The 21,106-nt window shown below is 41.2% G+C and overlaps 1 protein-coding gene across 2 annotated transcripts in view; it reads left to right on the top strand.

Annotated features, from left to right (window-relative positions):
* Nucleotides 1-20,760, top strand: part of TXK (TXK tyrosine kinase) — a 47,680-nt gene extending 26,920 nt beyond the window's left edge. The window contains exons 8-15 of one of the 2 annotated variants that reach the window (XR_006964306.1): nt 2,091-2,165; nt 5,098-5,269; nt 8,365-8,581; nt 11,161-11,225; nt 13,929-14,047; nt 15,559-15,716; nt 17,553-17,749; nt 18,511-18,587. Coding sequence is in view for 1 of the 2 variants with exons in the window: in XM_047091200.1 (XP_046947156.1) it covers nt 2,091-2,165; nt 5,098-5,269; nt 8,365-8,581; nt 11,161-11,225; nt 13,929-14,047; nt 15,559-15,716; nt 18,511-18,579 (875 nt within the window). In the remaining variant the exon portion in view is untranslated. Of the gene's footprint in view, nt 1-2,090; nt 2,166-5,097; nt 5,270-8,364; nt 8,582-11,160; nt 11,226-13,928; nt 14,048-15,558; nt 15,717-17,552; nt 17,750-18,510 lie in introns of both variants that reach the window. The other variant, XM_047091200.1, reaches the window with a different exon arrangement.
* Nucleotides 20,761-21,106: the final 346 nt, after the last annotated feature.

The following is a 21,106-nucleotide window of genomic DNA, read 5'->3' as shown; positions in this document are numbered from 1 at the left end:
CTACCGTCTCCACTTGCTCATTTCCATTTGCTTTTTTTTTTTTTTTTTTTTGAGAGAGAGAGAGATTGAGAAAGAGAGAGAGTGCAAGAGTGTGAGCAGGGGAGGGGCCGAAGGCAGAGGGAGAGAGAGAATGTGAAGCGGGCTCCACACCCAGGGTGGAGTCCCACGTGGGGCTCAATCTCATGACCAGAGATCATGACCTGAACCGAAATCAAGAGTTGGACGCTCAACAGACTGAGCCACCCAGGTGCCCCTCCATTTGCTTTTTAAACACGTGTAATGTGCTTCCATTGCCCTATGTTTTACCAGTGATCCCCATATTGACCTATAGGGTGATGCTTTTTAGTTCTTGTATTTTCAAGCCCTCTCTGCTATATTTGGCAGTGTCACCCCTTGAAACTCCCTACTTCCCAGATACCTTGACCCTGCGCTTTCTTGTTCTTGAACTCAGATATTCCTTATAGGTCTTCCCAATGAGTCTTAATTCTACTCTTCTTTAAACATTGGTGTCTGCAGGGATCTGTCCCCAATCACTTCTCTTCTCACCCTAGACATTTCCCTTCGCAGAATTCTTCTGCCTTGTAGTCCCAGGTACTTGCAATCCCACAGGCCCTGAACTTCAGTGATGAGATGGAACTCGTCATCTTAATCACTGCTTTCCCTCCAAACCTGCTCCCCTTCCTGTTGTCTGTCTCAGATGATGCTGTCATCATTCTGTCCGTTACAAGGGCTGGAAACATAGGAGTCTCAAGAGATGCTTGCATTCTCCTTGATAGATAGCTCTTTCTCCTCCTCCTCCTCCTCCTCCCCTTCCTCCTCCTTCTCCTCCTTCTCTTTCTTCTCAGTCATTAGAAAGCTTGTTTTATTGAAGTGTGGTTGCCATACAATAGTATATTCGATTATGTAATGTAGTGATTGAACATTTGTATAAATAACAAAGTGATCACCACAATAAATCTAGCTACCGTCTGTCTTTGAGATCGACCTAGAAGAGTGTCTTGCACACAGTAGGCACTGAGTGATGCTTCTTTCTGTTCTTGTACTGGCCAAGTTTGTTTCTTTTAGCCTTTGCACGTGCTGTTCCATCTGCCTGGAATGTTTTTCCTCCTAATCTTTGTAAGATGGTTCCTTGTCAATGAATGTCAGCATAGCTGCCATCTTGTCGGAAGGGCCTTCCCTGAGCACCCATTCGATAGAAGCTCTGTTGCAGGTACTCTGCGTGTACTCATCTTCTGCTTTCTCTTGTGTGTGCATGCATTTGTTCATTTTCTCTTCCCCCACCACAATGTAGGCTCTGTGGGAGCAAAGAACATCACTGTCTTAGTCACTGCTGTCTCCTACCAGTTAGTTAATGGTTGGTGCAAAGCAGGCCCCAAAGAAATATTAGTTAAAGAAATAAACAATTAATGCTTGTTGAACTAAATGAAATTGATGATACAGAATACTACATACGGACCCAATCAAAAGAAGTCTCATTTACTCTACCATTTTTTTTTTTTTTTTTTTAGAAAAAAACAATTCTTGAAAAGTAGGGTTGGGAAATGGGTCCACTTCAATACTACTGGTGGTTGAATGAATTAGTGCGTTTTTTTTTATACATGCTTTGATCAAGAAGTCACATTTTCAGGAATTTATTCTAAGACGATAATTTGAGAGGTACATAAAAATTTATGTTCAAAACATACAGCGTCTTTTACAATAGTGAAATTTTAGAAATAACTTTAAGCTCTGTTTATAGTTATTAATATATATCAATGACATATTGAGTGTAAAAAGCTTATAGGAAAACATTCACTTTTCTGTGAAACATTGGGTGCATATATGCTTTAAAATACACATTTGGAGGTTTTTGCAAAGGTGTTCACCAGAATGATAATGATGTAGCTCTGGTATATCATGTATAATGTGTGTCCAAATATTATTTTATGAAAATGGGGAAAATAAACAAATAGATTGATGTAAAACACTGTTTTTTTTTTATTTTGGCCTAATTTATTTGAAGAATGGCACTGTCTTCTACTATATTTGCTTTCTTTTTTTCTTTTATATTAGTAACTAGACTTGAAATACTGATTCCTCTTCCTCCCCAGGTCTCATGACCCGTCTCCGCTACCCGGTTGGACTGATGGGCAGCTGTTTGCCAGCCACAGCGGGTTTCAGCTATGGTAATGTATGCACGTGGACTCAAGTGCAGCCTCAAATCTGGGAAAGAATCTCCCCCAAGTTCCCTTGGCGTTCTTTAAATTCTTAGCTTTTCTGAGATACCTAGATAGGTTTCTTCTCAAAGTTGGAATCCTCCTTCTGAGATAGTGAAGTATATGCATCTCCTAAGAGCAACTTGAACTTTGGCAAGAACCATTTCGATTTTACTTCAAATTTCACTGTACATTAGCAGGCGCTCTTTTGGTACATTAGAATTCTTTTTATTTGGGTGTTCGAGTTATTGCTCTCTGGGTACAAGCGTGGCTGGGAAATGACTGCTTCCCAAGAGAACCTGCTAAAAAGACCTGCTAAATGTCTCCTCTTCCCCTTTTAAAAATAGAACTTGTAGAAAGTTTGATTCGAACCATTTTCTAGCAAATGAGTATTTGCAAATCTGTTGAGAATAAATAAGAGCCAAAGAATTCTGTTTTGTAATTTGGTGACCCTTTGTTCCCTTACATTCCTCTCATTAGTGTGAATCAGAATGTACTGAGAAGCCGGTAAGATAATTGTATCACGTAACGGGTAACCAGGACCCAGGGTCTCTATTTTAATTGGGATGGGAGAGTGATTTCAGGGTATTAGGGATGCCTAGGTTATTCTCTGTCCCTAAATGCAATGTACATAATAAAAGTTCTGTGCCATTAGCAATTTATTTAAGTTAAGCATTAAGTTAAGTTTTAATTTTTAAAAAATAAACTTCTCAAAATTTTTTTAACGTATAGAACAGTGCACAACTCATAACTCTATAGCTCACTTAGCTTTGCCTGGTTTTGATTACTTTATCTAAATGGAATAAGACACCATACACAGTAATACACAATACCGTGTATTGTGTCTGGTTTCTTCCTCTTCACCCATGGCGTTGGGTGTGGTTGGCTCATCTCCGTGGTGGTGTGGTATGACATTGCGTGACTATACCACAGTGGATTTACCCATCCTTCTTTAGATGACCAATTGGCTTGTAACCAATTTTTACCACATAAATAATATCATTATGAACATTCTTGCATGTTTTTTGATGAGGTTCAGTACTCATGTAAGCTCCACCAATGTTGGATATATACTTAAGAGTGGAATTACCGGGTCATAGAGCGTGTACCCATTCAGATTTAGTTAGTTTTCCAAACAGCTTATACCAAACTACAAATTACACTTCAATCAACAGCGTATGGGAGTTCCAGGTGCTCCACACCTTTGCCCTTGCTAATGTTTAGTCATTCCTGTGGATTGTTTTCTTTGGTTTTCACGTTACCCAATCTGGCATGTGTAGTAATCGTATCTCATTGTGGCTTAAATTTGCATTTTCCCTGGTGACTAATTATTTTGATCAATTTAGTGGCCATTTGGGTATACCCTTTTGTGAGAGAATACTCTATTCAAGTTTTTTAACTGTTAGAAATATAATTATCTGCCTTTTTCTGATTTTTTTTCATATTCTGAATACGAATTCCTTACTGGTTACACATTTTAGAAATATCTTCTCCCAATATGTGGCTTTCCTTTTCACTGTCTTTTTTAAAAATTTTTAAAATACTTATTTATTTTTAAGAGAGAGAGGGGCAGGGGCAGGGGCAGAGAGAGAGAGGGAGACACAGAATCCGAAGTCGGCTCCAGGCTCTGAGCTGTCAGCACAGAGCCCGATGAGGGGCTTGAGCTCAGGAACTGAGAGATCATGACCTGAGCTGAAGTTGGATGCTCAACCGACTGAGCCACCCAGGTGCCCCATTCCTTTTCACTCTCTTAATGGGGTGTATTTGATAGAATTTTTATGAAGTGTAATTTGTCAATATTTTCCTTTATGGTTATATTATGTTGAATAAATTCTTGCCAATATCAAGGTCATAAATATATTCTCCCATGTTGCTTTTATTTATTTATTAAAAAAATTTTTTTTCTCATGTTACTTTTAAAACACCTGCTATCCGGAGGGAGAGCACTTTGCAAAGTTGGCCTTTACAACTCTTTAAACTGCATTATTCTAAAGTTCCAGCAGATGGCGGTGTTGCAATATAAAAGGAGATACTAAAACGGATTGTCAAGAGGGTTATTTTATTTTTATTTTTTGTTAATTGATAACGAAATTTGTGTGTGTGTGTGTGTGTGTGTGTGTGTGTGTTTTCTTCACTTTATTTTTTTATTTTTTTGAGATTATTTTTATTTTTATTTATTTTTTTAAATATAATTTATTGTCAAATTGGCTTACATACAACACCCAGTGCTCATCCCAAGTGCCCTCCTCAATGCCCATCACCCATAAGAGGGTTAATTTAAAAACAGTTCTTTTTTTCTTCATTTACTTCTATGGAAGTCAAATATACCATACCACAAATTTCACTTCAAACATGGATACATGTGAGTTAGAATCCTAAACATTGGACTTATTTATTAGATGAATGTTAGACTTTTTCCTAAGGAGAAAACACTAAGGCAGAAAAGCCCTTTGGGGGTGGGAGTGGGCAGAGGAACAACAGAAGGAGGTGAAATGGGGGGGGCTGGGGGGGGGACCAAATGTTATGTGCCTCACAAGTTTACTCAGCAGGACAAAACCAGATGGGGACATACATATTTTAGGGCCCAGGTGTAGTTTTGGTAGGTTTGTTTTAGAAAGGCAAAGTGTTGCATTTCATCCTGCATCCCTCTGGAAAGAGAACATATGTTTTGATATCCATAATTCCTCTCTAAGTAAGTCAAGTTTATATCTTTAAGCTTGAATTCTGGAATTACACATGAAAACCACAGTGAGGGTATTAAAAATGGTTACTGTTCTGTTCCACTCATTTATAACATTTTTAACCTCTTTGTAAAAGAACAGAATAGGTCTAGATAATTCCTAAATCTTTTCCAGCTCTAAAAATTTCCCCTACTTGTAACATGGATGTTTTACTTTTCTAGAAAAGTGGGAGATAGATCCCGCTGAGTTGGCGTTTGTGAAGGAGATTGGAAGCGGTCAGTTTGGAGTAGTCCATTTAGGGCAATGGCGAGCACACATCCAGGTAGCTATCAAGGCCATTAGCGAAGGCTCCATGTCTGAAGAAGACTTCATTGAAGAGGCTAAAGTGATGACGTAAGTACAAGCAACACCCAGATCAATTTCATGCAACATTCTGGTGTTATGGAAAGAACACGGAGTTTGGAGCAGTTACACCTGGACTTGTGTCACAACTCTGCCCAAGCTAGTTGTGTGACCTGAGCAAATTATTTGATCTCTGTGTGACCTGAGTGAGTTATTTCACCTTTCTGAGCCTCAGTTTCTTCACCTGTAAAATGGGGATAACAATACCTTCGTTACTGCATCAACATGTGAATTAAGTGAGATAATCCATGAAAGTTACAAGTCTTTACAGGACTTTCTTTTTTGCTTTTCCTGGAAGCAAAAATGTTGATTTTGTCTAAATGGTAATATAAGGGTAAAGTATTTGCTTTCAGAGAATTTAAGAATCCTGAGCTCTAACAGAAGTGACTCTTTGTGGCCCCCTGGACACTGTTCCTGACTTCTATGATTTCTCAGATCAGCATTTTGACTTAATTGAATATGTGTCTTACGTCTGTAATCTGGGTTGGATCAGGACAAGCCAATAATTTGGTATAAAGAAAGTATTTGTTCAACAATGGGGAGTACCATTGTGGTGAAAAATGAAAACCCCAGATGGTGTCACCTCGATTCTATTCTCCAAAGCAATTACGTTCTGTTCTAAACTTGCAGACCTCAATGGAAAACAAACAAACCAGAATCGATAACTGGACCCATTCTCCTTTAAAGACAGAGCAATGCTGCCTCTTGGAGCTCTCAACCCATACCCCAAGTGTCCTATCGAAATATTCTTCCCATCCACTTATAGTAAAATTAATTTCAGGAGAAGTTATATTAAACACATTTTCCAGTCATAGCAGCTTCCCAAAGATGATTTCGTGCCCCTAGATTACCCCAGGCAGCTATCTGTCTGGAATGTGTTCCCTGATACCATTGGCATCAGACCCTAGTTTTCCTGTATCTAAAGGAGAGACAAAACATTATATTCCTCTGTGTTGATTAGATAGGTGTGATAAGAAAAGAAAGACTGGGAGACATGTGGTTCAGGGGAAGTCAAAGCCTATACCGGAATTCCTAGGAAATGTAAGAATTAGAGATGTCCAATGTCACGTTGAGAGGATTCTTGAAAGGTTCAAGCCCTACTGGGCATTTGGGGTTAAGGTTGTTGGGGAAGATGTTTTGAAGACAGTGGAAGATCCATGGAGTGGGGGAAATAACGATAGCTCCAGGAAGTTTACAGAGGCAGGAATGAAGCTAAGGGCTTATTTTTAAGTCAGTTCAGGTGAACATAATGTACTGTTGGGTTTGAACAGTCTGTTTTTTCCTGATGTTTTTATATTTTTTTTTTTAATTTTTTTTTCAACGTTTATTTATTTTTGGGACAGAGAGAGACAGAGCATGAACGGGGGAGGGGCAGAGAGAGAGGGAGACACAGAATCGGAAACAGGCTCCAGGCTCCGAGCCATCAGCCCAGAGCCCGACGCGGGGCTCGAACTCACGGACCGCGAGATCGTGACCTGGCTGAAGTCGGACGCCCAACCGACTGCGCCACCCAGGCGCCCCTCCTGATGTTTTTAAAGTGAGGCAGAAAAATTTCCTTCTAACATCCTGTTGCAAATACAGCCATCTTTAAAAAAAGTACATACTGGCACACATTGAGCTCTATCTGTGAAGCATACACATCTTGGTAATATAGTAGTACCTCCTTTTTGTAAGTGTGTAGTTTAAATGTCACCTCCTCCAGGATGTCTCCCCTGCCATGTTTGATTGGCTTTCTACTGTATCACCTGTGTTAGTTCATCAATGTATTTGTCACTGTTCCAGTGATCTTGCTAAACAAACATAGCGTAATGTTTCAATTCTCAGATGTTTGTATGTGGGTATCAGTGTGGTGGTTTTCTCATGGCAAGTCAATATTCCATTTTAAGAATGACTTTCCCGCCATTATTCTGCATACATGTAAATTGCATCCCTTAACTGAAAGTATGCTTTATGAATTAGAAAGATAAATCAGACAAAATATACGTATTTAAGATACATATCTACAGATGAAAATCATGTATAGATTCTCTGAATGCCTTTTTTCTACTGACTGGAAGTGTTTTTGCATGCTACTTATATGTTAAGATGTCAATCACTCACATACATTATTTTAAGGTAAATAATCCTCCCGAGTCATTGATTTTATTTTACCTCTATAAATGAAAAGAGGTAACATTTCAAGTTATTTCTGAGTGACAGAAAAATTGGCTTGTTACACATCTTCTAAAATTATAAACATTAACTTGAATATTATTTTCCATGATTGAATGCTACATACTCCAGAAGAAACAGTAAACTTTTGAAGTTTAGATAACTAAAGAATTCTGTATTTTATTTTATTTTTTCTGTATGTATTTTAATAGGTAACTTTCAAGGGTGTGTGTGTGTGTGTGTGTGTGTGTGTGTGTGGTGATTGGATTGCTGAATACAGAGAAGGGTTTCATGTTGGTAGGTATTTTTCAGTCTCCAACTTTGTCTGAAATTTTCTTTTTTTTTAAATGCCTTTATTCTTTATCATTTAATTTTCTCTTTCTTTCTTTCTTTCTTTCCCTTCTTCCTTTTCTTTCCTTCCTTCTTTCCTTCTTTCCTCCTTCCTCCCTCCCTCCCTCCCTCTCTCTTCTTTCTTTCTTTCTTTCTCTCTCTCTCTCTCTCTCCCTCTCTCTCCCTCTCTCTTTCTTTCTTTTGCATCAATCACTGTTTCCTCCCTTCTGTCTGTATGGAAATTTTGCCTGAGCAGCCGCAGTTAGAAAAGTTGAAACCTCAGTAACAGGAACTCTTGCGAAGACCTGAGCAAGGAAAAGTAGCAACGAGGAGGCAAGGGACTTACAGGATGGAAAGCAGAAAAAAAAACGATATGGGAGCACGTAATATTCTGTAGGGACTTGGGAAGTACCGCTTGAACTCTTGACCCCACTCTTGACCGCGCACGGTGGAAAGGAAACTTCCACATTCTCTGGGGCTGGGTTTTTTGCGTATCTCGTTGTTGACAGTAATGCAGAGTTGGTACATTTCACCAACGGAGTCTAAGCGCTTCGAATCGCCGACACGAATCCGCTCACGGGCGCGTGTGTGCTCTTCCCCATCAGGAAATTATCGCACTCAAGGCTGGTCCAGCTGTACGGAGTGTGCGTTCAGCAGAAGCCCCTCTACATCGTGACGGAGTTCATGGAGAACGGCTGCCTGCTGAGCTATCTCCGAGAGAGGAGGGGAGCGCTGCGGAAGGAAATGCTGCTGAGCATGTGCCAGGATGTCTGTGAGGGAATGGAGTATCTGGAGAGGAGCCGCTTTATTCATCGGGATTTAGTAAGCACCCCGCAAACTCGCTGATGTTTTACGTGTTGCCTTTCGGAAGATCAGGACACTTGAGGACTTTCAATATTTAATTTTACTTATTTATCTTTAAATATGTATTTATTTATTTTGAGAGAGAGAGAGAGAGAACATTGGTGGGTGGGGGGGCAGAGAGAGAGAGGGAGAGAGAGAATACCAAGTAGCCCCCGCACTGTCAGCACAGAGAGCCCTGCGGGGCTTAAACCCATGAACCCTGAGGTCATGACCTGAGCCCGAAATCAAAAGTTGGATGCTTAACCAACTGAGCCACCCAGGCGCCCCAAGGACTTTGAATATTTTCAATAAAATACCTTTGGCTTCATTTCTAAACGCTTTCCTATTCATGTAATTCTCTGGGACATGTGGCTTTCTTTTTAATTACTCATTAATGCTGCAGCCAAGTAAGGTGTTACTCTAAATATGCCTGGAACTGATGAACTACCACACTGATCAACCAACCAAAGCGAATTTACTTTTTTTTCCTGTCGCCTTCCCTGTCTTCTTCCATTGCTTCCACTTTTCTTCCTTTCAACCAATGATCAAATACGGATTGAATGGCATTATATGCCAGGCCCGCGGCCGGGCACTGGAGAACAGCCAGGGATGAAACTGCCCCCATGTGGAGGTGCTTTGGTTGTCACAGTATCGCAGTGGCATTGCCGGCACGACTGAGGAGGACGAGAAATGCCAAATCATTCTGTTCTGTGATACTCGGAACATTATGTCCTAAAAAAACAAGCAAACAAAAAATTAAAGCTTGTCTTGCCCCAAATGCTAATGGCTCTGCTTTCCTGCCTTGCTACCTTGCCTGGAAAAACATTTTGTATCCACTCCATATTTATTCATGATGTTCACACTATTCCTTCTCTGCCTTTCCATGTCTCATTTCTAAGCCCAAAAATTAACCCCAACGAGAACTTGAGAATCTGTGAGATGTCACTGGTATCATCACCGAGGGGGTCATCCTGTACTTCCTCCCGTGACCAAGGGGACTTTATTATCTATCATTCAGGCTAGAGCATTCTGGGGAGAGAAAGGAGGCATAATTTCATTGGCCTTAGCACACTTATTGCTGGACGTACAGGTGACGTAGAATTCTCATGGCATTTATTATTTACCACTTCCTATAATAGTTAATTGTTCACATTGTTTATACAACTATTAGACTCTAACTTCCCTGATATCAATGCCTAGACTTCCGAGCTGTGTGATGAGAACACAGATTACAGAGCAGTTTTCTCAGATTTAGCTGTGCCTTAGAATCACCTGGGAACTTCTAAAACATCACGATACCCAGGCCATGCCCCAGACCAATTAAATCAGACCCTCTGGGGGTAGAATCTAGCCATAAATATTTTTTGAAAATTTCCCTGGTGAGCTCAGTGCGTAGCCAAGATTCACAACCAGTGCTCTAGAGCTAGACTGCCTGGGTTAATATCTCACCTTTGTTTCTTACTAGCTGTGTGAGGTTGGGCAAACTCGTTAACTAGTACAGTGGTATTAATTATAGCAGCTTCCTTCTATGGGCTTGTTGGGGGAATTACATGCATTAATATGTGTAGGCCCTTACACCTGCTCCTGGCATACAGCGAGCTCAGCGATGCTAACTATTGCTATTCCAGAGCTACATTATCATTCTGTATCCCTCGTGGCGCATTTCCCCATCTTCAGTACGTAGTAGCTATCGAGCAAATTTTGGAATGGATGGATATGGCATGAATTCCACCTAGCTTACTTTCCTAGTCTCTGCAGGTTGGTCTTTTCTGACAGGGATTAGAATTCAAAACTCAGTCACTCTGTTTGTTCCAAAGTGGCTTCTCTCAGGTCCTCCTATCCTTGGTTTCTTCCTCGATTGCTTTCTTTTGTGTTCTATTCCACTTACCTTCATGCCAGTTAAAATGTATCAGTTAACCAGGAGTCTTTTCCCTGTCAAGGGCTTGCCTTGTGGTTTGGCTTTGAGATCCTTGCTAGTATTTGTGAAACTCCTCCAAATTGACTCCTCCTAGCTTGCCATTTTTAGTTCCTTGCCTTTGTTTTTGGACTAGCTGACCCACATATGAGCTTAGAAGAGAAAAAAAAAAAAAAGATCAAACAGTGATTGATTTACATGAGGCTAAATACCAAATCAGTGATTTTCTTTGACTAAGCTCTCTGAAAATGGATTATTTTGGCATCAAGTACATTGTCTCTGCATTATTTAAAAATACACATTAATTTTAATGCCAGGATTCATAGTTTAACATCTCTTTGATTTAGTCTTCCCATTTATCAAAGACACTTCTTGAGAATAATTAAAAACTTTTAGAAGAAAAAGTATTAAAATTTCTTTTTCTTTTTCTTTTTGTTATTTCTTTGAAGCATCATTAAAATCCATCATGTAAGGGCAGATATATTGATTCATATGTGGCATTGACAGGTGTCACCATAAAAATAAAATGGCTGCTCATACAGGAAAGTAGTGTGGGGGTCCAAATAAACTAAGAAAAAGGAGAGTAGAAACTCTTGAAAGAAAAAACTATCTTCAGACTTGGATTCCTTTCTTCTTTTTATAGGCAGCAAGGAATTGTTTGGTCAGTGCTGCAAGTATAGTAAAAATATCGGACTTTGGAATGACGAGGTACGTGATATATATATATTTTTTGTTTGTTTGTTTGTTTGTTTACTCATAAGAGGGAATCTTATATCTGTCTACTGACAAACTGAAAATGTTAATAGCATTCTTTTTTTTCCTGTGAGGAAAGTATTGATATGGTTGTTAGGCCTGTTGCCCTGCTTTGGATTTTAGGACATAAACCAATTTTAGCTGTGAGTTAAATGGATATTTTGGACTATTTTGATATTTTTTCAGGTCATTTTCAGGCATATCTTAAAATTTATAATATTTCTCAATCTACTCATCATCATAAAAAGGTTTAAAAAAAGCTTTTCTGATATATGTATATTTCTGAAAGAAAAAAAGAATAAATTTGTTTAGCTCTGATTTTTCTGTGTCATCATCATGCATTTCTTTTTGTTGTTGTTAGTTTATTTATTTTTCCAGAGAGACAGCAGGGGAGGGACAGAGAGAGAGAGAGGAAGAGAGAGAGAGACAGAGGGAGAGAGAGAATCCCAAGCAGGCTCTGAACTGTCAGCACAGAGCCTGATGTGGGGCTTGAACCATGAACTCTGAGATCATGACCTGCTCCGAAATCAAGAGCCAGGCGCTTAACCCATTGAGCCACCCAGGCACCCCCATCATGTATTTCTATTATCCAATGTAGTAGCTGACTTTAAGACTGCGACTCAAGTGTAGAAAATCTAACCTTATTTTCTACAACTCAATGCAATTTATATTTTGAGCCCCCTTCCCTTCAGGTTGCTAAAAACTTAATTCCTGTGAATTCAGGATTTCTCTCTGATTCCAAGGTCAAATTCAAATTCTGTATGTTTCATGGGGCCACATATTGGAGAGGACATGTCTGCTCCTTGTTATCCATTGGCAATGGCGTCCTTGCAGCCACTGTCCTCCTGCTTTGTCCTTGGCTGAACATCTGCACAGGTGGCTGTCGATTCATCCCAAATTTCTGTCTGCAAGATGCTGTCATACTGGAATTCGCCATGATTAGAAAACCCCCTGGAGCTATCTATCCAAGGCCCTATTTACCTAAGCACATCCACAGCTCTTTATTTTCTGGAATCTTTTTGCTTTTCCTGGGGCTTGACCTGGGGAAGAGGCCCAGGCTCTGTTTTGCTCTTGAATCCCACCAACCTACTGTGGGAAGTGGGGCCTTTTTCTCATGCAGTGTGATCCTGGAAGCCCTTGTAGGGTGCAGGGTACAGGACCCTGTCTCTGCCGCCCCCTAATGTCTAATACGCCTTCCCTTTCCCTTTATTCTCTCCCACCTCCCAGCTGCAGGTGTCTTTTTCTGGAGGGATGGGTGGTGGTGGTGAGATCGCTCTTATTTATGGGCCATTCTGCCAAATATTTTGTTAACAACTCAGTCCTTCTCCTTCTCCAGAATGCTTAGAACTTTGAAATTCCAAAGCTATGAAAAATGGCTCTTTCCCTTTTGTTTTCTATTACCCACTCTTTCCCTCAGTGGAATGACCTCTGGCTCAAGAAAGCACTTAAAGGTGGGCAGAAGTAGGGTATGTGGGGAAAAAAAAGAGAGTGCGAGGACGCAGTAATAATTCAAAAATACTATGCTGTCCACTCCAGGGGCTACACAGCACGACCTAGTTATCATCTCTTCTCTCCACGTTCCCATACTTGGATGCTCCTGCCTACAATTCTCAAAAAAGAGAGAAGTTTAATATTTTTGTAGTTGTTTTTTTTTTAATTTTTTTTTTCAACGTTTATTTATTTTTGGGACAGAGAGAGACAGAGCATGAATGGGGGAGGGGCAGAGAGAGAGGGAGACACAGAATCGGAAACAGGCTCCAGGCTCTGAGCCATCAGCCCAGAGCCTGACGCGGGGCTCGAACTCACGGACCGCGAGATCGTGACCTGGCTGAAGTCGGACGCTTAACCGACTGCGCCACCCAGGCGCCCCATTATTTTTGTAGTTTTTAAAAGGAGGTGGTAGTTATTATTGATTTCATATAGGGCCATTTTAACGCACTGGCAATTTTTTACAACAAATGTATTATATTCAATATTTTTATTTTCCCCTTCCTCTGCCTCACAAAACATCTATGCATGAGGAAAGAAAATAAGGCACCTAAACTTGAATTTGTTCTTTGCCATGTATATATATTTATTTATTATTTTTTTAATGTTTATTTGCTTTTTGAGAGAGAGAGAGCGTGAGCAGAGGAGGGGCAGAGAGAGAGAGGGAGACACAGAATCTGAAGCAGGCTTCAGGCTCTGAGCTGTCAGCACAGAGCCGGATGCGGGGCTCAAACCCAGAAACCATGAGATCATGACCTGAGCTGAAGTCGGACACTTAGCCAACTGAGTCACCCAGGTGGCCCTATTTGTTACTTTTCGTTTTATAACTTTGGTTATTAGAGCATCAACATGCTCCTTTGCAGAATTAAGAGTTTGTCGTAACTAAGGTAGTCAGTGGGTTACCAACTCCAATCGATTTTGAAGAATTGCTCTGGTTTTCTGAAACCCAAATAAAATAAACAGAATTGAGGCTTGGTTCGGGGAGGAATCACTGTATAGGATACTTTCCCACTTTGGTAAACAAGAGAAGGTATGCGGAACATTTCTGGGGTAAAATGCTTTCTCTTTTAGAACTTGAAGCAGACTAAGGGGGGTTGAACTAAACTGAACTTGGAGGTATTTAGCACAAGGTGTTTTGGACCTAGTAACCTTTGGATCTAATAACCTTAGGTACGTTTTGGATGATGAGTATATCAGTTCTTCTGGGGCCAAGTTCCCCATCAAGTGGTCCCCTCCTGAAGTTTTCCACTTCAACAAGTACAGCAGCAAATCTGACGTCTGGTCGTTTGGTGAGTAAATTTGATATTCATTTGATGGTGGCTGATTTACTACAAGGCCAGTCTTTTTTAAGGTTTGAGTTTTTAATATGATGTGGCATTTGAAAAAGGTCTTTTTGCAACTGTGCTTCTATCTTAGGTGTTCTAAACACATCCAGGCTGTCTTTGGCAACTTGTGTCATGCACCTTCTTACAGAAGTCTACTTTTGGATCTTTTCCTTTCCCATTGAGCACTTGCTGTAAAACTATAACAAAGAGTCTACTGATCTAGAAAACAAACTCAGCCAACTTTTCTACACCACAGAGACTTGCAAGGAAAAGGAATCTTAAGGTGTCACTGAATTTTGAGTGTAATTGATACACTTCATTGTCTGACTACGAAGCAACTCCACCTCATTTATTCCATTACCTTCAAACTTGGTGGAATTTAGATGTTGGCCTCCTTGGGAACTGTCAACTGGAGTTTATATTGTGTAACGTTCTTCACTGAGGAGGAGACACCGTAGACCGTGTCCAGTAGAGTTTGTGCTTCAAGTTGGTTTTCAAGAAGTGGCAATAAATGTGCAATAAGCTATTCTCTTTAGCCCAGACCTCTCCCGATAGCTTCTTGGGTTTGGAAAGACATCTGAACCCTCAGAAGGGTGTGAATGTTATTGTCCACATAAGGTTAAGCTTGTATCATTGATCTCTTTAGCTGTCGACTGACTTGTGGTCGTCTTGGCAGGTGACATTTTAAGCTCTACGGGAGAGCAGTTAAGTTGTAAGATTCATGGATAGAAACACAAGGACCTCATCAAGTGGCTGCAGAACAGTTAGAATTTCTGAGCTTTACGTGACCACTTGTCTCTACTTCCCACTGGACAGTGAGCTTCTTGAGCACACGGACTGGTCTCGTTCTTAGAATCTTCTGGCTCTAGCAGACTCCTGGCCCCTAATCAATGCATAATACATATTCTTAGAATCAGTGAATAATTAAATGAAGTCCAGATGAGAGCACTGAAGGAGTTTCACTGATCAATCAGTCAATCAATCGGTGATTATAGAATATCTGCTTAGGTACCAAGCCCCTGCTAGATATTCCGCCCTACCCAGCAGCCTCATCTTTCAGTGGGAAGAGGGGAACATGCGCCATCTACTGGTCGGGAAACTCTTGGCCTTAGCAGGCAGCAGAGGCTCCCACAATTCTGTCATTTTCCATGGAATGGCAGAGGGAATGGCAGAATGTTGATTTCAGGGTGTGAAGACATGAGCATACTTAGAAACAAAAGTGCTGGCAGCACTTGCTTTCACTAGGGAGGCAAGTCAAGACCAACGGGAAAGAAAGGCATTGTTTTTACTTGGAATGTTTTCAGATGAGAGGCCTGTTCGAAAACTCCAGTACACATAGTCTGATTCCTAGACAGAACCGTTCTCATTCTGGATGATTATAATTCAGAGGCTGGAAGAGGGAAAGGAGGCCTTGTGGTTGGAAACAGTTCTTGCCGTTTCAAGTAACCTCTTGTTTACATGCATTTTATGTGTAGGAGTTTTGATGTGGGAAGTTTTTACAGAAGGAAAAATGCCTTTTGAAAATAAGTCAAATTTGCAAGTTGTGGAAGCCATTTCTAAAGGCTTCAGGCTGTACCGTCCTCAACTGGCACCAATGTCCATATATGAAGTCATGTACGGCTGCTGGCATGAGGTGAGTGTCCCCTGCTTTCCTACGAAGTTGGCATTCCCAGCATCTGAGAACAGACCTGAGTGTCACAAGCGTTACCTGAGGACTCCAGCATGGCAGGAAGAGGGGTTGTTTCCTGATAATGATCCCTAAGAGCCAGAAGTACTATTTCTTTTTTTTTAAATTAAAAAAATTTTTAACGTTTCTGTACTTTTTGAGAGAGAGAGCAATAGAGAGCACACGAGCAGGAGAGGGGCAGAGAGACAGAGGGAGACACAGAATCCGAACTGTCAGCACAGAGCCCGATGCGGGGCCGCGAGATCATGACCTGAGCTGAAGTCGGACGCTTAAGCGACTGAGCCACCCAGGCTCCCCCAGGAGTACTATTTCTATGTGAAGGTGCCACCATAAGGTCGTTAGTCCATTTTGTTTTTATTTATTATTATTATTATTTTTAATGTTTATTTACTTTTGAGAGAGAGAGACAGAGCATGAGTGAGGGAAGGGCAGAGAGAGGGAGACACAGAACTTGAAGCAGGCTCCAGGCTCTGAGCTGTCAGTACAGAGCCCGACACAGGGCTCGAACCCACGAACTGCAAGATCATGACCTGAGCTGAAGTCAGACGCTTAACCAACTAAGCCACCCAGGGGCCCCAAGTCCATTTTGTTTTTAGCAACAGCCTTTCCTCTGGAGAATTCAGTGCATTTTTCAAGTCTTATTTTTCTCAGATTGGCTCCTGCAGAAACTCTCGGTGCTACTAGAACTTAAGCGATGAGGTGTTTTACTCCTTTAAGAACTTGTGGGTGGAAACAGAGTAGAATCAGGTTTGGTAAATTTCCACATTGAAAGAGAAGGAGGGTGTTTTTATTTACTTCAGTCTCCTGCAATTTGTCTTGTTTTCCCCAGGCTAATGGGTTTCAGCTCTTTTTTGGGCACTCAAGACTCCTGATAGATTAAGCCAGAATAGGAATCAAGACAGAAAGTGTGTCAGAAACTTCGAGTCAGGAAATTCTCTCTGGGGGCGTGGGGGTCCAGGTTTTCTTTTTCTTGAAATGCTGAGCTTAAAAATAAAGCCAGGCATATTCTATCTTTTCTGGGCACAAACTCAACACACCTCTCTCCTTCATATCAGACTCCTCTGTGATTTTTGACAGCTTTCTGTCTCCAGCTGACAGTGTTAGTCAAGAAAAACCGCAGCTAAATGAGGAGTTTTCTCCTGGCTGAGAAACCATGATGACTGAAAAACTCAGTATTTCAAGAGTGATGTTGTTCACATTCCAGAGATGTATTAATTTTATAAAGATCCTTGATGTATGAAAATATTATGCATATGATGAGCTGCTCTGCAAGGAATCTTGAAAAACATCGGAAAATGTTAAATGAGCTATTAGCCAATGGCTGTCTTAAGAGCTTCTCTGCAATAACAATGTAAATAGCTCAGAAACCTATATCGTATGTGGAACAATATACAGGTACATGGCATAAAATATAACTCTTATTGAGATTTTTATTTCTCGGTGGAGAGGAAAAAGGAGAGTAAATCCGAGGCTGGCAGGAGGACCCCGTAAGTGATGTCAGTTTCAAATTGTAGTCAGAACATAGGTTTAATTTCTGTGATAAATAAATATTCACTCTGTGCCTTAAAAAAAAAAAAAAACAACGTTTTTAGTTATGCTGATTTACTTGTTTGCAAAAGGTGATTTACCCACAACTCTTTAAGGTGGTCTAAATTCCACCTTAGTGCCCTTTAAATTCAGGTTTAAGTGCTTAGGTCCTAAGTGCTTAGGTCCCTTTAAATTCAAATATGATTATGTTAGTACTGATACGCACACACTGATACACACATAACTGTTTCATAGGCTCTACTACCTGCAGAACGTCAGCCTCCTCAAAAAACTCCACAAATTATTCCTGGAATCTCCAGGAGGACTCGAACGTGTGCTTACGTATCCTTCTGCTTGATCCTTTTTATCGATGCCATGTGTTTATAAACCACTAAGAGTGGGGGCTCCCCATGAACCCAGTTGCCAGCGATCTTTGTGAGAATGTGGCTACCGTGAGTAGTTCTGTTTCCCATGGATTTCAAAGATGCCAACAGTGTCATCTTTTCTACCCTCGTGGAGCCAAAGCCAAACCACATCCCCTGGTGAAATAGGAAAAATGTTCCAGACCTTGTCTCCATGACCGTGGATTTTGTTGACTGAGCCTTAAGACTGCACAGTCTATGCCCCAGGACCTGCAAAGTCCTTTATGAAAACATGGCTTGTGCTTTCTGACTGAAATCTTTCCTTCTACAGGGGACCAAATGTAGTAAATAACTGGGGCAGAGTGCGATAGCCTGGTACTCTGAATGCCCATTCTCTCCCAGCCCTTTTTTTTTTACCCCGTGCACATCATGTCACCCGAAAAGATCTCTAGGGCAGTGCTGTCCAGTGGGACTTTCTGTGATGGTGGAAATGTGTTATGTCTGACCTCTCCAATATGGTACCCACGCCTGGCTCTTGAAAAATTGGAAAGTGGCTAGTGTGACTGAGAATTGAATTCCAAAATATATTTAATTTTAATTAATTTAAATTTAAATAGCCACCTGTGGCTGGTGTCGGCAGCTCAGGCTATTTTATTTTTGCAGCCCTCTACTCTTATATTTTCACACTCATGCTTCATTCGACTACCAGTCTTGTCCTTTGCGTCAGCCAAGGTGTCGTTCTCTTCCATTGGTGGAGAACCAGCTAAATCCAGGTCCCTGCCAGCCCGTTCCAGAGCCGGTATCTGAGTGAATTCTAGGCTGAGCTGACCATCTTTATTTCCCTTTTCCAGAAACCCAAAGGCCGCCCGACGTTCACTGAGTTGCTGCAGGTGCTCACAGAGATTGCGGAGACCTGGTGACACGAATGGGAGGCCAACCCAGAGGATCATCTTGCAAAATTATCACAAAAGGAAATCCTGTTCGGGGTCACTGATGATGAACACCTTCCTTTAGAGTTGCTGACTCTTGGAAACAGTGCAAAGATCACAGGCTTTTCAAACTTTAAAATTTAAAAATACTCTGACAGTCATATTTTCTACAGGGATGTCTTTGAAAGGGACTTTCCGACTCTCATTTTTCTGTGTTGTTCTCCGTGTCCCATACGTGAAGAGGGGGAAAATGCTCCATAGCGGTCTTCATAGTGGCTGCTCTTCCTGAGAAGAGCCCTGGGAGCCCCTGAGAGTGAAAAACTCTGCCAACTCATGGAATAAAGGAGCCTCCCCTGCAGAATTCAACCCTTTTGAGCTGGACGGGCCTTTGTGGAAGATGCACCTTTACAAGACACATGAATGTGAACATTCTTAAACTGTCTTTTATAATCTCCCCTATGTTATTTAAGGACGTGGTTTTGCACATACCTGATTATTTTGGAGACAGTTTCTTGTATTCCAGTTTTAAACACTGTGAAGGCAAAGTTCTTTGAACAGGTCCCGGTGACATTTCTGTTTCCAGTAATATCCATTGTCAGGGTCAGTTGAGAACTTGAATTTGAATTCTAAAGTTTCATGCTTTGTCCATGTGAAATTGGATGACTTAAGAAGCCTCCTTTTAAAACGGGTAATGGATCTATTTTCTTTTCTTTTCCCTACAGTGTCAAAGAATGCTTATTGCACAGTTGGGTAAAGAAAAGTGACACATTTTGAAGATTTCATATCTTTTCTGAGTTAAATTCTCAAACAATTTTTTTTGTGTATAGTTAACATTATATTCGTTTCAGGTAGACAGCATAGTGATTCAATGTCTCTGTTATGTTATGCTGTGCTCACCACAAGTGCGGCTGCCATCTGTCACCATACATTGTTATTACTACATCACTGACAATATTTCATATGCTCCGCCTTTTATTCCTGTGACTTATTTATTCTACAACTGGAAGCCTGTATCTCCCACCCCCACCCCCTCTCTCCAGCAACCATCCGTTTGTTCTCTGTATTTATAGGGCTTCTGTAAGAAGCCTTATTTTGTCATAGGAAATTCCTCCAGTACCTCTCTAGAAGACGGCTTGCTTTTCTCATAAGAACAAGAGGAGGCAAACACAAGAGAGCCAAACGTCACCTCCAACTCCATTATTTCTGAAGCCCGGGGTTTTGGATTCAAGATAAAAATAACCACGGTCATAATTAAATCTTAATTCCTCGGGCGCTGTTTGTAGGAATGATTGGAAATGTGTCTTGATCATTGTGAGCGTTTCAGAATTAGCGTAGGAAGAAGGGTGTGGCAGAAGGCACACGTGTTGTCATCGTGAGGTTTCGCGCTGGGAGTCTGTCGTCTGATACCGCCCTACCCTGCGTCGTGGTTCTGCGTTAGGATTCCCAGTAGATTCTGAGTTGCCGTGTGGCAGCAGCTGTGACTTTTAAGTCCTATTTCCCTGTTCCAAGAATGATGTATTTAAGTATCAGTGGTACTTGGTCAGTGCACTGAAATGATGAGCATCCGACGCGAGAATGGCCAACTTTGATAATTCAAGTGGTGGTCTCGGAAATACTTGTATGAGATCCCGTGGTGTTTCTGAGACTATCAGACCCTTTTTCCTCATGATATGGGAGGCGAGACAGGGCTCCCACTACTGAGATCTTAGGTCAAATAAGATACGCAGAAGTTACGTGCAAGAGGGCATGAGACTATCAAACCAGCAAAAGCCAAGGCCGGGGGGAAGGTTAATGTTATGGCAACAGAAGAGGACATCCCGATGCTGAAGAGTTAGGATTGACCACAGGGCATCCCGCCGTCACGATCACTGCGATGCAGGGAGACGGAGTTCAGAGCGGGAGTGAGTCCAGAGAGGAGTCCTTCCTGGAGGTGTGATGGCAGCCGCCAGCTCTCCTATGAGCAATCATTGGGTGGTGGTAGGCAAGCTCTATTCCTTTTGTTTTAACACTTCATCAGAGCGTGAGCTACTAAGAAACAGAAGTAACTGGAGATAATATGTATGTAACTGAGGTGCCAGATAATGGGTGAATTTGGAATGTCTTTTTGTTTTTAATGTTTATTCACTTTTGAGAAAGAGAGAGACAGTGGGTGAGCAGGGGAGGGGCAGGCAGAGAGGGAGACACAGAATCCGAAGCAGGCTCCAGGCTCCGAGCTGGCAGCACAGAGCCCGATGTGGGCCTGGAACTCACCAACCATGAGATCATGACCTGAGCCAAAGTTGGAGGCTTAACCAACTGAGCCACCCAGCTGCCCTGAATTTGGAATGTTTTTAGACAGAGATTCATCGTTCTTTGTCTAGCAAAAGAAAAAATTTCTTAAAAAAAAAAAAACAAAAAAATTTCTTTAAAGAAGTCACAGAACTTCTCTTAGAAGGGAACCCCGTTTTGTAAACAATGCTAGTATTTGTTCTTGTGAGGAGTTCTCTGTGGATAGCTTAAATAGTTTGGGGTGAGACAG

This window comes from Lynx rufus, unplaced genomic scaffold (assembly GCF_022079265.1).
Source record: "Lynx rufus isolate CCGP_SWC_20201006 ecotype Redwood Valley unplaced genomic scaffold, mLynRuf1.p SCAF_3, whole genome shotgun sequence".
Lineage (NCBI taxonomy): Eukaryota > Metazoa > Chordata > Mammalia > Carnivora > Felidae > Lynx > Lynx rufus.
This window is presented reverse-complemented; position numbering and strand designations above follow the sequence as displayed.